At 42.4% G+C, this 13,797-nt stretch overlaps 1 protein-coding gene across 6 annotated transcripts in view; it reads left to right on the top strand.

Moving 5' to 3' along the window:
* Nucleotides 1-13,797, top strand: part of LOC117058596 (poly(rC)-binding protein 3-like) — a 152,205-nt gene that overhangs the window by 132,187 nt on the left and 6,221 nt on the right. For 3 of the 6 annotated variants that reach the window (XM_033169840.1, XM_033169843.1, XM_033169842.1), the window contains exons 9-12: nt 717-773; nt 1,244-1,319; nt 4,556-4,608; nt 7,621-7,790. In XM_033169840.1, coding sequence (XP_033025731.1) covers nt 717-773; nt 1,244-1,319; nt 4,556-4,608; nt 7,621-7,790 — 356 coding nt within the window. Of the gene's footprint in view, nt 1-716; nt 774-1,243; nt 1,320-4,555; nt 4,609-7,620; nt 7,791-8,991; nt 9,533-13,797 lie in introns of those variants that run through there. The other 3 variants (XM_033169845.1, XM_033169846.1, XM_033169844.1) reach the window with 3 other exon arrangements.

Below are 13,797 nucleotides of genomic sequence, written 5' to 3'. Positions count from 1 at the left end.
TAAATATCTAGGCATATCAATACCACAAGACTTATCTAAATAGTGCCATTAAACATCAACAAAATATATCACGAGGTATCAATAGGCATTGACAGATGGGAGTCATTGAACCTGACCCTGTGGGGGAAAGTCAATGCTCTTAAAATAAATATAATACCTAGACTTGTTTATATCTTAAGAGGAATTCCAATTCTCACACTGAGCAAATACTTTCACAAAATCAAATCTTTGTTTAGAAAATGCCTTTGGGGCTCTTCAGTTCCAAGAATATCTGTGTAAAAGATGCAAATACCGATAAAAGGAGGAGGATTTGGGATCCCAGATTTAGGACTGTAGCCCCAAGTGCATATTTACTGTCAGGCACACAATTCTGGAGACCCACAACTGAAAACAACTGTCCAAATTGGGCTGCTTCGGAATATTCCTATGTAGCACCTTTAGAAACATGGGCTGCACTCCCTGCCACCCACTCCAGTTGCATTACAAACAACTTTTGAAACAAAAGATTTTGATATATGATATCCCACTCCACACGTCGAAGAATTGGGCAAGCCAAAGTTTGTGGATTGTAGATCATGGGCCTTAAGCTTTGAATTTTTTATTCATAAATTGAAAACAAGCACACTCTCTTAAAACATAAAATAAAAAAATTGAAGCACAAACTCTTCTAGTTACATGGCTGCTGAGAATCTGTAATCTGTCTTTGTCATTTGCAGGCATTCACCATTCAAGGCCAGTATGCCATCCCTCATCCAGACGTGAGTCCAACGCATGTAAATTGCTTTCCGTTTTCTATTTTCTCTTCTATTTGTTCTGGGCAGCATTACTTTCTGAGTATCTAAATGTCAAGGAAGCATCTATGAATGACCCTCCTTAGCAGTGAAACATTTAGTCAAATGCTACGTCTCTCAAATAACTTTGTGCCAGCATTGCTATAGAAAGTACAGTGGCCCAGATACAAATTAACCCCCGCCCCATTTTATGCATGTTATATATTTTGGTCTTTAAATTGTAAATATTATACAGAACAGTAGTTAAAGATATTAACAGTAGCCATTTACATGTAATAACGGTAGCAATGTAATTTTAACTTTTTATTAGTAGACTAGAGTGAATGATTTAAAACTTTTTTATTATTTAATTTTAATTAATCCAGTTTTGAAACGTGTTAAGATGGTTTTTTTTCTACTCTGAAATAATTCCATTTGATTGGTTAGTTCTAATTTCCCATCCTGCCCTGCAGTTGACCAAGCTTCACCAGTTGGCTATGCAGCATCCCCCCTTTACTCCCCTTGGGCAGACCACCCCTGGTTTCCCTGGTACGTACCCATGACTCCCTGGGGATGTCCTTCTTCTTAACAGCTTTGTTTCCCGTGGGCCATTGCAACATTTGGATCGCTAAATGTAGTCAATGGCCAATGCTCCTTTTGTTTTTACTCATTAATCTCTGTTGGTTGTGACGCTTTCCCCTCCTGTGGCTCCCTTTATCAGATTTCTTTTGTCATTGCTAAACATTTTTGCTTTGTTCTGGGTTTTCATGTGCTTTACCTCAATTTTACCACCAACTTAAGAACTGGGGTTCCTTTTATCAAAAATCAAATGTTGTTATGAGCCACTGAGGGTGTGCCATGTGCCTGAAGTTTTTGATGGTTAAAATTGCACATTTGCTTTTCAAAGGGAGCCTGCGTAAACTGGAATTAATATTGTGTGTTGTGGGTCATTGATACATTTTTGCAGATTCAAGTTCTTGCTGAATTTCTATATTAATGAATTACCTGGAATACCCTCTTCTGCCTTAATGATTGAACAAAATGCCATCTTAAGCCACAAATATATTTTCTTCAAATAGTTGTTGAGCTTTTTGGGGGAAACTCAAAGTTGTTGAGATTCTTTTAGGAAACTCAAAGTTGTTTTGAGTTTTACCTCAGAATCCTGTACATTTTGCCAGTTTTCTAAAATTCTGGACGTATGGCAACCCTATGTTAAATTTAATGTATTGACTATTTTTGAAATAATTAAAATTGTTTCAGTGGAATTATAGATTTATGTATTTTCAAAAGACAAGCTCTGCACACTGGCACATACTTTGAATGGCAATTAATAACATTTTTATCACATACATCAAAACTTTTGTGGGAAACTGAATTGAATACACAGTGTTCAGTAAATCAGTTGACATGACATTTATATATTATGAGAGAATTGGCTTAATTTAGGCATAATAATCTAATTTAAACTGACAAATTTGTTGGGTACGCAAAGAAAATAAAACACCTGTAAACTGTTGAAATATTTGCTTACAAAAATCAAAATGGATGAAGTGGAACTGACATGGATATATGGTGTATCTGATAAATAAATAAACTTCTTTAAGAAGTACTGTACTCTTTTCCTTACTCTTATCATTAACTTGCTGCTCCTGAATCTGTTCCTTGTACTATTGTGGACTGTGTAGATCTGTAATTTTGAGTGTTAACACATTAATTGCATTTCCTAAGCACTTTCCTTTTATCCATCCAAATTTAATCTAGCCTATTGCAACCTTAATGGGATTTCGTCCCTTCTCCTTTAAAATACCCTTCTTTCCAACCCTCTGCAAATTGACTAATCCCCTGTATAACATTATAGCTTGCCTAGTTTCTCCCCATATTTATGTATTTTTTCAGTTTTCATATGTATTTTTTTGGCTTTAGATTCCCACTTTTTATTTTCTGGAAGTTTGAATTTGAGCCATGCATTTATTTTTTACAACCAAGTGTTGGATTTCTAACTTTATTGCTAATTGAAACCTACAGTTTTCTATTTTCCTTTAACAGCATCATATATATACGATGAATATATATATATATATATATATATATATATATATATATATATATATATATTCTTTTCTTATTTTGGTAGGAGCCAATGTCTTTTAAAAAATTACATTCCAATTACCGTATATACGTGAGTATAAGCCGACTTTTTCAGCCCATTTTTTGGGCTGAAAAAGCCGCCCTCGGCTTATACTCAGGTGAAGCGGGCGGCTGCAAAGGGACAAGCGGCAAGAAAGGGATCCTTTCTTGCTGCTTGTCTCTCCTGCCCTGCCGATCCCCCATCTGTGCCTGCTCTCTGATCCCTCCTCCTGTGCCTGCTGTGCGCGAGGATCGCCTCTTCCTCCTCCTCCCGTCCCTTCTCCCCGAAGGGGAACAGAGGTAGCGACGGGGGCAGCGGGAGCAGGAGGAGGACAAGTATCGAGCAGGCGTGCGAGCCGGCTCAGCCCCAGAGAACCTGTTGCTTTTGCCCCCATCCCATCCCAGCTCAGTCCGCCATAGAAACTGCCCACCCTGAAACTACCCACCCCTGAAACCTTCCCAGAATCTGCTCCCTTAATTCCTCCCTGAATATGCCCCCTCCCCCTGAGCCCTCCCTGTAAAGAGACCCTTTCTTTCCAAGCCTTCCCTCTTAACCCCTGCCCATCCCAGCTCTGCCCACTGTAGAAACTGCGCTGAGACTCTATGATCCTGTGCCTGCTCTACCCCTGCCCATGCCAGCTCTGCCCACTGTAGAAACTGCGCTGAGACTCTATGATCCGGTGCCTGCTCTGCGGAAGGCATCGGGGAGGGAAAAGTGGGGAGAAAGTGCTCCTCGATGCTTTTCCTCTCCGATGCCTTGCACAGAGCAGTCACTGCTCTGTGCGCGAGGATCGCCTCCTCCTCCTCCTCCCGTCCCTTCTCCCTGAAGGGGAACAGAGGTAGCGACAGGGGCAGCGGGAGCAGGAGGAGGACGAGCAGGCGCGCGAGCCGGCTCAGCCCCAGAGAGCCTGTTGCTTTTGCCCCCATCCCATCCCAGCTCAGTCCGCCATAGAAACTGCCCACCCTGAAACTACCCACCCCTGAAACCTTCCCAGAATCTGCTCCCTTAATTCCTCCCTGAATATGCCCCCCCTGAGCCCTCCCTGTAAAGAGACCCTTTCTTTCCAAGCCTTCCCTCTTAACCCCTGCCCATCCCAGCTCTGCCCACCCTAGAAACTGCCCACCCTGAAACTTTCCCAGAATATGCCCCCTTGCCTCTCATGCCCTCCCTAAATATGCCCCACCCACCCTGAAACCTTCCCAGAATCTGCCCCCTTCCCCCTTAATCCATTCCAGAATATTCCCCTTGCCCCCTGAAATGTACCCACAATATGCCCCCTTACCCCCTTAGCCCTCCATGTAAGAGACCCTTTCTTTCCAAGCCTTTTATTGGTATTTATTTTTATTTTTGAAATTTACCAGTAGCTGCTGCATTTCCCACCCTCGGCTTATACTTAAGTCAATAAGTTTTCCCAGTTTTTTGTGGTCAAATTAGGTGCCTCGGCTTATATTTGCGTCGGCTTATACTCACGTATATACGGTAGTACATAGCTCTAATATCCGCAGTTCTGGCTTTATTTTCTGTTGAGCTAGCTGCTCAATATTTTTCTTTGCTCCACTTTTTTAAACTAAAAAACTTATGAATGCCAGAGTTTTTGCTTCTCCCCGTTTCAAAATCACCGTTGTAATTTTTTTCCTCTTTTGTCCTTCAAATCTAGGATTGGATACCAGTTCTCCAACCAGTTCCCATGAACTCACTATTCCAAATGATGTAAGTACACTTAATTTTTCTTCTTCTTGAAATGTGTTTATATCTCTTACCTATCATAGTTGATACAGCATGAACTGGGGAGTCCCTAGTTCAGATTTTAGCTTAACCCTGAATGCGGAGCCATCTGCCCTGGCCAGCTAAGGGAAATACACTTACAGTTTTGCAAGGCAATCCCTCTCTGGATGAGGAACCATCAACCGTGGTATCCTTCTTTTGAGCTGGGTCTGGGAACTGGGGGCTCTCTTTCCAGTGGTTCTGTTTCTACTTGGATGGCTGATTCCAGAAGGTGGAGCTGGGGGTCTGTTGCTCGACTTCCTGGCACTTGTGTTCTCTCTCTCATGTTTTTTAACCACTGCATGAAGGCACTGAGTGAGTTCATCTGGAGGTTTAGAGGGAGATAGAGGACACACAACTTCTCCTTTTTATGCTGTTTTTGTGATATACAAATGACATGAGGAAACTTGGTATACTTGCTTGTACAGTGGTACCTCGGGTTACATATGCTTCAGGTTACATACTCCGCTAACCCAGAAATAACGCTTCAAGAACTTTGCTTCAGGATAAGAACAGAAATCGTGCTCTGGCGGCGCAGCGACAGCGGGAGGCCCCATTAGCTAAAGTGGTGCTTCAGGTTAAGAACAGTTTCAGGTTAAGAACAGACCTCCAGAATGAATTAAGTACGTAACCAGAGGTACCACTGTATAACATTATTCTTGTTTATAAAACCGAAGGGGAAAAAAGGAAAAAACGTTCTCCTTTTTATCAAATTCAGGTGAGTCAGTGAGACTAGATGTAGCCCAATGAACCAAAGCTTAATCCAGACAAGGTAGAGGTACTGTTAATAGGAGGTTTGTCTGCTCAGGTGTGTGATGTTCAGCTTGTTCAGGGTGAGTGGGTGCATGTTCCCCTAACTGTGCATACGTCTGTGGGTACTCCTTGATCTGCTTTTGTCACTGAAGACTCTGTTTGCCTCTCCATCCAAGGGCACCCTTTACGGGGCTGATGCTTCATGAAAAATACCATCTATTCAATTCCATTTCCATATGTTTAAGGACAAATCGGAACATATCCTTTAAAATCCACACAGAATTTTTTGAGATCAACTTAAGAAGAAAAAAAACACTTTGGAGTTGTGAGTGCTTATGAAGTGGTCATAGATATGAAAGTACTGTCAGACCAGACTTCTCAACCTTGAAGTGTTTACAGTTCAGGTAGGTCAGGACATAGAAGTTAGATGTGGAAGGAGTTATGGTGGAGAAGAAGGAGGATAGTTTGAGAGGCATGCAGGGGAGGAGGAAATATCTCTGAGGGGCACAGTGGTTGTTTTCTAATGGGCAGCTTTTAATGCACAGAAGAGCCTTCAGGGAAAAGTGTGGGAGATTAGGGAGGCTAATGTTTTCTTTATCGACTGGATTTCCTCTTTTTCTATTGCAACCTTTAAGACTAGACTTGCCAATTCTTGAAAACTTGCAGCCAGGTTGGCTCCTGTGCCTTTTACAATGTGCATAAATCAGCTGGAGTGAGAGTAGGACATGGGGGCCAATGTGATCCCCCCGCTAATGTCACCCTATGACCCAGGAAGATCAGCAGCAACGACCAGTAAACACGGCAACCCTGTTAAAGATGTAGGAACCTGGTTAGGAAAAAGTTGGCAACCTTTATTGTTAACTTGATTTTGCATAAGTTGACCACTTAATAGCATTTTCATTTGAATTCCTGTCTTTCTAAATAGTGTGCATTTTATTTTTAATGAGGATATTTCTTACTTTTTGGTTGGTTGGTTGGTTTATTGAGTACATTTAGATTGCTCAGTTCACCATTATCATTATCACCTGGTATTTATATAGAGCTATTAGGGGTGTTAGGGAAGGGGTAGTACCTCTGGTGGGGGACACATCGTGTTCCTTCTTGGGTAGTTTGCCCACCTTTGGTCCCTACCCTGCACTCAGCCGTCACCTGTGGCTCCTAAAAGCTGTCAGCATGTGACAGCGGCCACAATCCCAGGAACAGCTTTGACTGGCCAGCTAAACCAGGTGAGGGGAGTCAATGGGTCTCAAATCCTTGGTGAGCTCGGGACTTCCCCTGCATGCAGAGACAGGCTCTGGTGGATTGAACAGACGAGACCAAGAGTGGGTCCAACGGTCAAGAAGGCGGTTTCTGCAGGTGCTGTAGGGGAAATGAGGGGCAGGTGGGGCTCGTCCAACTGGGAAGGTAGCCCATCTAGGAGAAAGAAAACTTTGATCCTAAGCCTCCCCTGCCTTATGGGATGTCTTCAGGAGAAGAAAAGTCTAAGGAGCGGAGTGAACCTTACACAAACCTGGAGTGGAGACCCTAAGACAGTTGGATGGAGCCTTCTACGCCTCCTTCTGCCAACTCCTGCAGCCAAGCTGGTGTCAAACGTATTGCTCTGCTTCCTTTGGACCACAACAGCAAGGCCAAGAGGAGGGTCTTGTTGTCTGGGTAGCCTGGAACCTCCATACACACTTTGGTGCTGCCACAGGGGTTGAAAACTTCACCCCTGGTAGGCGCACTCCATTGTCTCTTGAGAAAATTGATGCCAGGAACAATTGATGTACAAGATGCTTGGAGAAGTATAAGAGGATATCTTACACATGCCATCCTGTGTCCTAGGCAGTGAAAAAGTTGAAGAGACTAAAATACAATCGCTTGAAAAACAATCCCTGCAGACTTAAAGCTATTTTGTTCAGTTTTTAGATTTCTATGCCCCTTGACAAAGACCAGTGAATCCAGATCTGACCCAAATATTTTGGTGCTTGTGATGGAAAATCTAAATGGCCACACAGTAGAAAAAATATAATTTCTAGTTAAATTATCCACTGTCTGTCCTTTAATGATACTTGGCTCTGCTGCCTAAGGTCATTTTATAGTAGGCTTAGCCGCTTGGATTGCAGGTTGGATTATTAACACCCCACCACCACCCCCGGTTTGCTGTGAGAAATTTTTTTTTTGCTTCCATCTCTTGCCCTAAACTCTGTTTTTGTCCTGTTTTAGCTAATAGGTTGCATCATTGGCAGACAAGGCAGTAAGATAAATGAAATCAGGCAAATGTCAGGAGCGCAGATCAAGATTGCAAATGCCACAGAAGGCTCAGCAGAACGACAAGTAACAATCACAGGATCACCTGCAAACATCAGCCTAGCACAGTACCTCATTAATGCAAGGTAAGTTCGTTTTGTAAGCAAGGTTCTTGAAGTCCACTGTGCTTCATAGTAGCTGGATGTAGCTGCCCTGGTTCAATCCTGTACCATCACAACAACTGTAACCATGGAGAGTAGTAAATTAGCCCAAACTAGCCTTTTTAGTAACATTACCTGATATTTTTTTAAAAGGATATTTATGCCCATCTGTGTAACCTGCAACCAGTACTGTTCTAATGCTTGGAAGACGGTGTCTTTTGCAAAACAGGCCTGCTTCCTACGCTGATCAATCAATCCTGCTGTCCAAAATAGAAACAGTCATAAATCAGAAAGCAAAGCTGATATAATTTTCTAGCTAGAAGTTGCTTCAATTGTTTAATATTAAACAGATACTTGATTTCAAAGAGGGATTGGGTTTAAAAGAGGGGAAACGCCCATGGTGGCAGGGAGCCCTACCCCTGACTCTGGGTTGGAGTGTCTGCTTTCCATTGCATTCTAATTTCACAAAAAATGCTTGATTTGATTCTCAGCTAGTACTTCTGAGCACTGGAAGAAAATATACTATTATACTGTCCAACTCTACTACTAAATCATGTCAGCACAGAGAATTAAAATATGTACCATTTTTCTAAAATGTCCTTTATCACATCAAGCTACCATCTCAGAAATATGTTGTTGTATGTGTTCACTCAGAAGATTAAGCATTTCTCACATCAGGCAAACCTCTCTTTCAACTTTTGCATACACAATTCACAGCATCACTCAGGACACACAGTATTTTTAGGGGTTCCCAATATTTTCAAGGGTGTACAATTGCAGGTGTATGTGTGTGCCCCTATGATTCCTTTCAAAACTGGCTCTTGATTTGTGCAGCCCACTCAAAAGTGCTCTCCTGGCAACACTATTGGCCATTTAGTAAGAGATCTTGGGGGCCCCTTCTGGATCTTTTTGGGCAGCCAAATATTTGTCTGTCAGTTCTGTGGGCCACCCATAGACCTGACAGTAAATGGTACAATCTGCATAGGCTTACTTTTATGGCAAAAGTATGTGTGCTCTTCTGCCAGGTTCAAAAATCAAAGCAAAACTAGAGGTCAGATGTGCTAGTCAGTTTCCAAATTCAAAAAAGTTTTCCGGTATTGCAATCAGCCGTCTATATAATGAATATAAATCAGTACCTTAAGCCCTGTGATCAAATAAACATGTGTTCCCTCCTTTAACCCTTAAGGATATGTTCTTCTCTTGGTGTTCAGGGATTCCCCACACATCGAGATGAGAATAGACCCCTTCATTTTTAGTTGTACAAACACCACATGGCATGCATCTGGATCTCTGAAGATAACAATTTAAGATCTTCCGGACAGCTAAAGCATGCAAATAAAATAAAACACTTACTAATGGAGTTGCAGCTTGCTGCTCACCAGATAATGTTTATTCTAGTGAACAAACCTATACCTGATTCACTTAGAAAAGCTTGTGAACTCTCATGGTTCTTTTGATGTTTTCATGGAATGGAATTTAAGAGATCATTTAACGCCCTTTGGCAAAGAAGACAACTGCTCAGCAATCCTACACTACGGATACTATAGAACCAGAAGGTGTTCTCTTTTGTTGAATTTATAGGTGGGATTTGTAACAGTCACCTTCTGTTTTCAAACGTGTATCTTATGTACATATTACTTATGTGGTAAATGTATCTTCATAAAATGGCTACCATTTATAAATAAAGAGTCTTGAGAGAATGTGTAAGTAAAATACATTCTGAATTTACAAAGGCGAAAGAATGGGGTCTTTCCAATTTGGCAGCTGAATGTGGCACTGAGCATGTTTTTTGCTCATGGAAAAAATGTTGGGAGCAAGTGGTTTGGAGTTGCAAAGCGCACTGTAATCAAAGGAGTCATGCCACTTGCAAGCCCTATATTGGGAGTCTCAACAGACTGCATGAGCTCTGAATATTACATATCTCTGTAGTGATTTGTAGTGGCTTCACCATGGGAAGGTGAGAAGCTTAAAAGCTGCCACACTGAAGACTGCCGTATAAACCACTCAGTTATTATCAGATTGAAACCTTTAAAAAACCACATCTCAGCTTGACAGCTAATTTTTAACATGGCTTATTTTGAATTGAGAAGGGTCTGATGGGCAAGCAATATTAATCTGACCTACTGAACTACTCCAGTGCAAGCTGAAACAAAGGCTAAGAACTATTTAACTCTTGCCTTCCTAATGTGAGCAGCAACAGACTTTGGCAGACTCTTCCCTTTTTATGTACCATAAAATCCAGAGTCTGAGTCCAAGGGCTTTTTAATGTAAAGAGTTCCTTGGTTGTGTCAAGGATGGACTCTGATAAATATTCTGTTATTCACACTGAGACTGGTGGTGAAGAGCCGTTTGCTATGATTCTATGATTCTACAATGTATCTGAAATGCTTGGGATTGTGAATTATGCTGGGGACCTGATAGGAAGTTGTTAGGGGCCAGATTGAGTCTCTAGGACCTGTGTTTACGTTCCTTATGTTTTCTGTAATATTTAAACGAAACAAAATGATAAATGCAGCTCACAGGCATGTGAAATAACATGTTTCAGTGTATTGCTAGCTTCTCCTTCACTGTTTTTTTCTTCATTCTACATCTCCTTTCTCATCGGCATTTTTGACAACTCTAGGAGGGTGGCAGCTCCACGCTGGAGTTTCTGCCTCCATAGCATAGAATGCAACTTAGCCATGGCTTGATGTCATCCCACTAAGCATTTGGCCAGCAGCACCAACCAGTGCACAAAAGACACCGCATTATAGGCGGCACATTTCATTAGGGTGCACACCCAGGGAATTTCATTCATTCATTCATTCATTCATTTAAATGAAGAGAATGGGCAGGGGAGAATGACAAGATCATCAAAGAGGAGGTGAAGAGACAAAAGGCTAATCAAACAACTACAACAAGAGTGGGCAAGAAGCCAAAACAGGAGATATTTCCTTCCGATAAAAATACCTGTGCCAGATCTGGAGGGCCAGGGACAGGAAGAGCCCTCTCCTTTTTGCTTGCTTGCCACAAAAGCAGCCCCTCGCCCTACAGAGCTCTCTCTCTCCACGAAAGGTCAGGCAGAGACAGGTGCAGGCAGAAGGAAAAGGCTGGAATGGCGCAGCACCTTTTGTCTGCGGAGGAGGGAGTCCCTCTTCCTCCCTCACTGCCTGCGCTGGAGCCAGTCGCCCACCACTGCTTCCGGAGACAGTCGCAGGCAGAAGCTGCTGCAGATCCATTCTGGTCTTTTTATTCTGCCTGTGTGTCTCTCCTTCTGCTTACCTTGATCCCTGCTTTATAAAAATACATACATACATACATACATACATACCTATCTATATCTATCAGGGTGTGCTTGGGCGCATCATGCACGCCCACTGCACGTGTAAGGACATGAGGACATTAGGTACCTTCTACATGTCACAGAGAACAAAGCAGAAACTCAAGGATTTCCATTTTGGGCAGCTACCCTGAGCTCAGTGCTGTGTGTGTGTGTGTGTGTGTGTGTGTGTGTGTGTGTGTGTGTGTGTGTAAGCGTAATCACACATATCCACACACACATTCAGGATATTTATCCATTTATTTTTCACATTAAGTATTTTCAGGCAGGAAATTGTTGCTTATGGTTGAAAACATAACATCATTCATAAACATGTCAACACCGTAACTTGCAACTTTATCCTGTGCAAATTTATTCAGAAGTAAGTTCAATGGGACCTACTTCCAAGTGCATTGATTTGTTCTTGGATCATCTTTCAGGACATAGCCTTCATAAGGCAACTTCCATTTAAAAAAATATTATATATCCTTGAGCCTGAAGACCTTTGGCTTCTGGGAGGGTCTCGGAGCTTCTGTCTCAGAGAAGGAGATCCAGTGTTGGATTGTCCCTCTCTGCCGCCACAGCAGCACCCACAGTTCTGGCCAGAATCAGTATCAGAGCTCTGACACCAGAAGGGCTAAAAAGGGGCTGTGGGGCAGTTCTGGAGGATCCGTAGCCTTCCCTATCTCCCCAAACCAAGAACAAACTTAGTTGGTCTCTAAGGTGCTACTGGAAGGAATTTTTCCATGCAAATGGTTTTTTTAAAATAGAGATATAGGGACAGAGAAGGGCAAGAGTGTTCCTCCCACATCCTGCCAGCTCAGCCCAATGCAAGAGAAGGAGGACAAATTTCTGTTCTGCCCTAGGCTAAGGCTGCAATCCTAAGGTGAGATGGAGAGAATCAAAGGCGCCTGAGCCACCTTATCCAGTGCCCTCCTGGGCTCTTGCCAGCAGGGTGGAAGTGCAGTAAGGGGGAAAGGAGTGCCCTTGGGCTCCTCCGTCCTTTTCCCACTGTTTTCTTTCTTTCACAATTTCCCTTCCATTGCAAACACTGGAGGGGAAATTAACTACCTGCTGGCATATTTTTCTCCCTGGTCTGAGGGCTTGTTGGGGGGCTGGCAAGGCTGTGGATCCCCCAGAGTCATGCCTTCCTCCAGCACCACACCTTTTCCTGCCCTCCTTCTGAGTTTGAATCTCCCTCTCCATCCTTTCACCCTTCAGTGGCATCCCAAGGAACAAAAGATTGCAGGGTCAAAGGAAGACAAGTATTTTCTAATATGAAAAATTGGCAGATTCTGTGCAAAGCAGGATATTGCATTCAACCTTTTTCTTTCAACCAGTGCACATTTTCTATGAAAAGAGGCTGTAAAACGTTGTGGCCTTTTTCATGCTTTCTTTGTCCCAGTTAAGATAAGGGAAGGGGGATCTCCAGGTGTCCTTTGAACTCCAGCTCCCATCAGCCCTGTTGTCAGAGGTGATGGCAACAGTAGTCCAACATACATTTGGAGACCACAGGTGGGCCACCCCTGCACTAAACCAGGAGGCAGTGCCACGAGACCATGCCACAGCAAATCTCAAGCTCCTGTGCTCCACTCATTCTCCCTCATCCACTTTTTCTCATTGTATTGGTCATTTTACATTTTGTCTAAATACAGAAAAAAATAGTTTTGTACAAATCAGCTAGCACATTGAAGCAGAATATCAAACCAGATTCAAACATTAAGTGCCCTCCCCTTAAAGAAAAGGGGAGAGGAAAGGGGGCTTAACTGTGTCGAATGGCTCATGCCATGTTTGCATCCAGTTTTTCTGCTGCATTAATGCCCGTGTCAAAGTTTATAAACCTTTCTGGCTAGAATCCATAGAAGTTCATAAGACTGCATGTTTGCATGGAAGATACATGCATCCTAGACAAATAGTTTTTTAGACTAAGCTAGACCTCTCTTAATTATCTGCTGCCAGGTTGCAGAGTACATCATACTGAGCTGCAACTGAAATGCAGCTGGATTTGAAATACAGAGGGAATAGTGCCTTTTCCCTTCTGAAGCAGGCATCATTCCTAGAGACATATTGATATGACACAAAGTCCTGTAAGTGACTAGGCATGCTCTGATTGGTGGTGGAATGATGTTCAATGAATTCCATTATCCCTTCATACCCTGAGAGGGATTTGTCTGAACTTTCAAGGTCTTGCCTTGGATTTTACCAACCTAATCCAAATTCTAATTTGGTTTACAGAATATTTAATACAGGTGAGTGGTGATACATGAGAAGGAGTCTCCTGTCATGCTCTAATGGGCTACAGTTCTTTATGTGTATTTGCTGCTACAAATTAACACGGACATTCTTCTGGAATTCTTCAAATGCCGAGCTGAACGTCTAGTTCACAGTGACGGTTCACAGTGACGGCAAACAAACTATGTTATATGGGACTGGAATAATACAAAAGCAGCAAATGTTGATTTTCCAAAATGTCGGCTGCATAGATCTATTTCAGAATAAATCCAAAATATAACTGTAAAGCCACAAATATGTATGTTAAAGCTATGCAAGCATTTTGTAAAATATCCCACATGATCATTACCTGACAAGATTATTCAGCCAAGTTTAGATTGGAAAGGGAGAAATGTCCCATTGTTTATCTTTCCTCAGCAAGTAATTCAACTAAATTCTCATATAGACAATTGTGGTGTAATC

Source organism: Lacerta agilis, chromosome 14 (assembly GCF_009819535.1).
Source record: "Lacerta agilis isolate rLacAgi1 chromosome 14, rLacAgi1.pri, whole genome shotgun sequence".
Classification (NCBI taxonomy): Eukaryota; Metazoa; Chordata; class Lepidosauria; order Squamata; family Lacertidae; genus Lacerta; species Lacerta agilis.
This window is presented reverse-complemented; position numbering and strand designations above follow the sequence as displayed.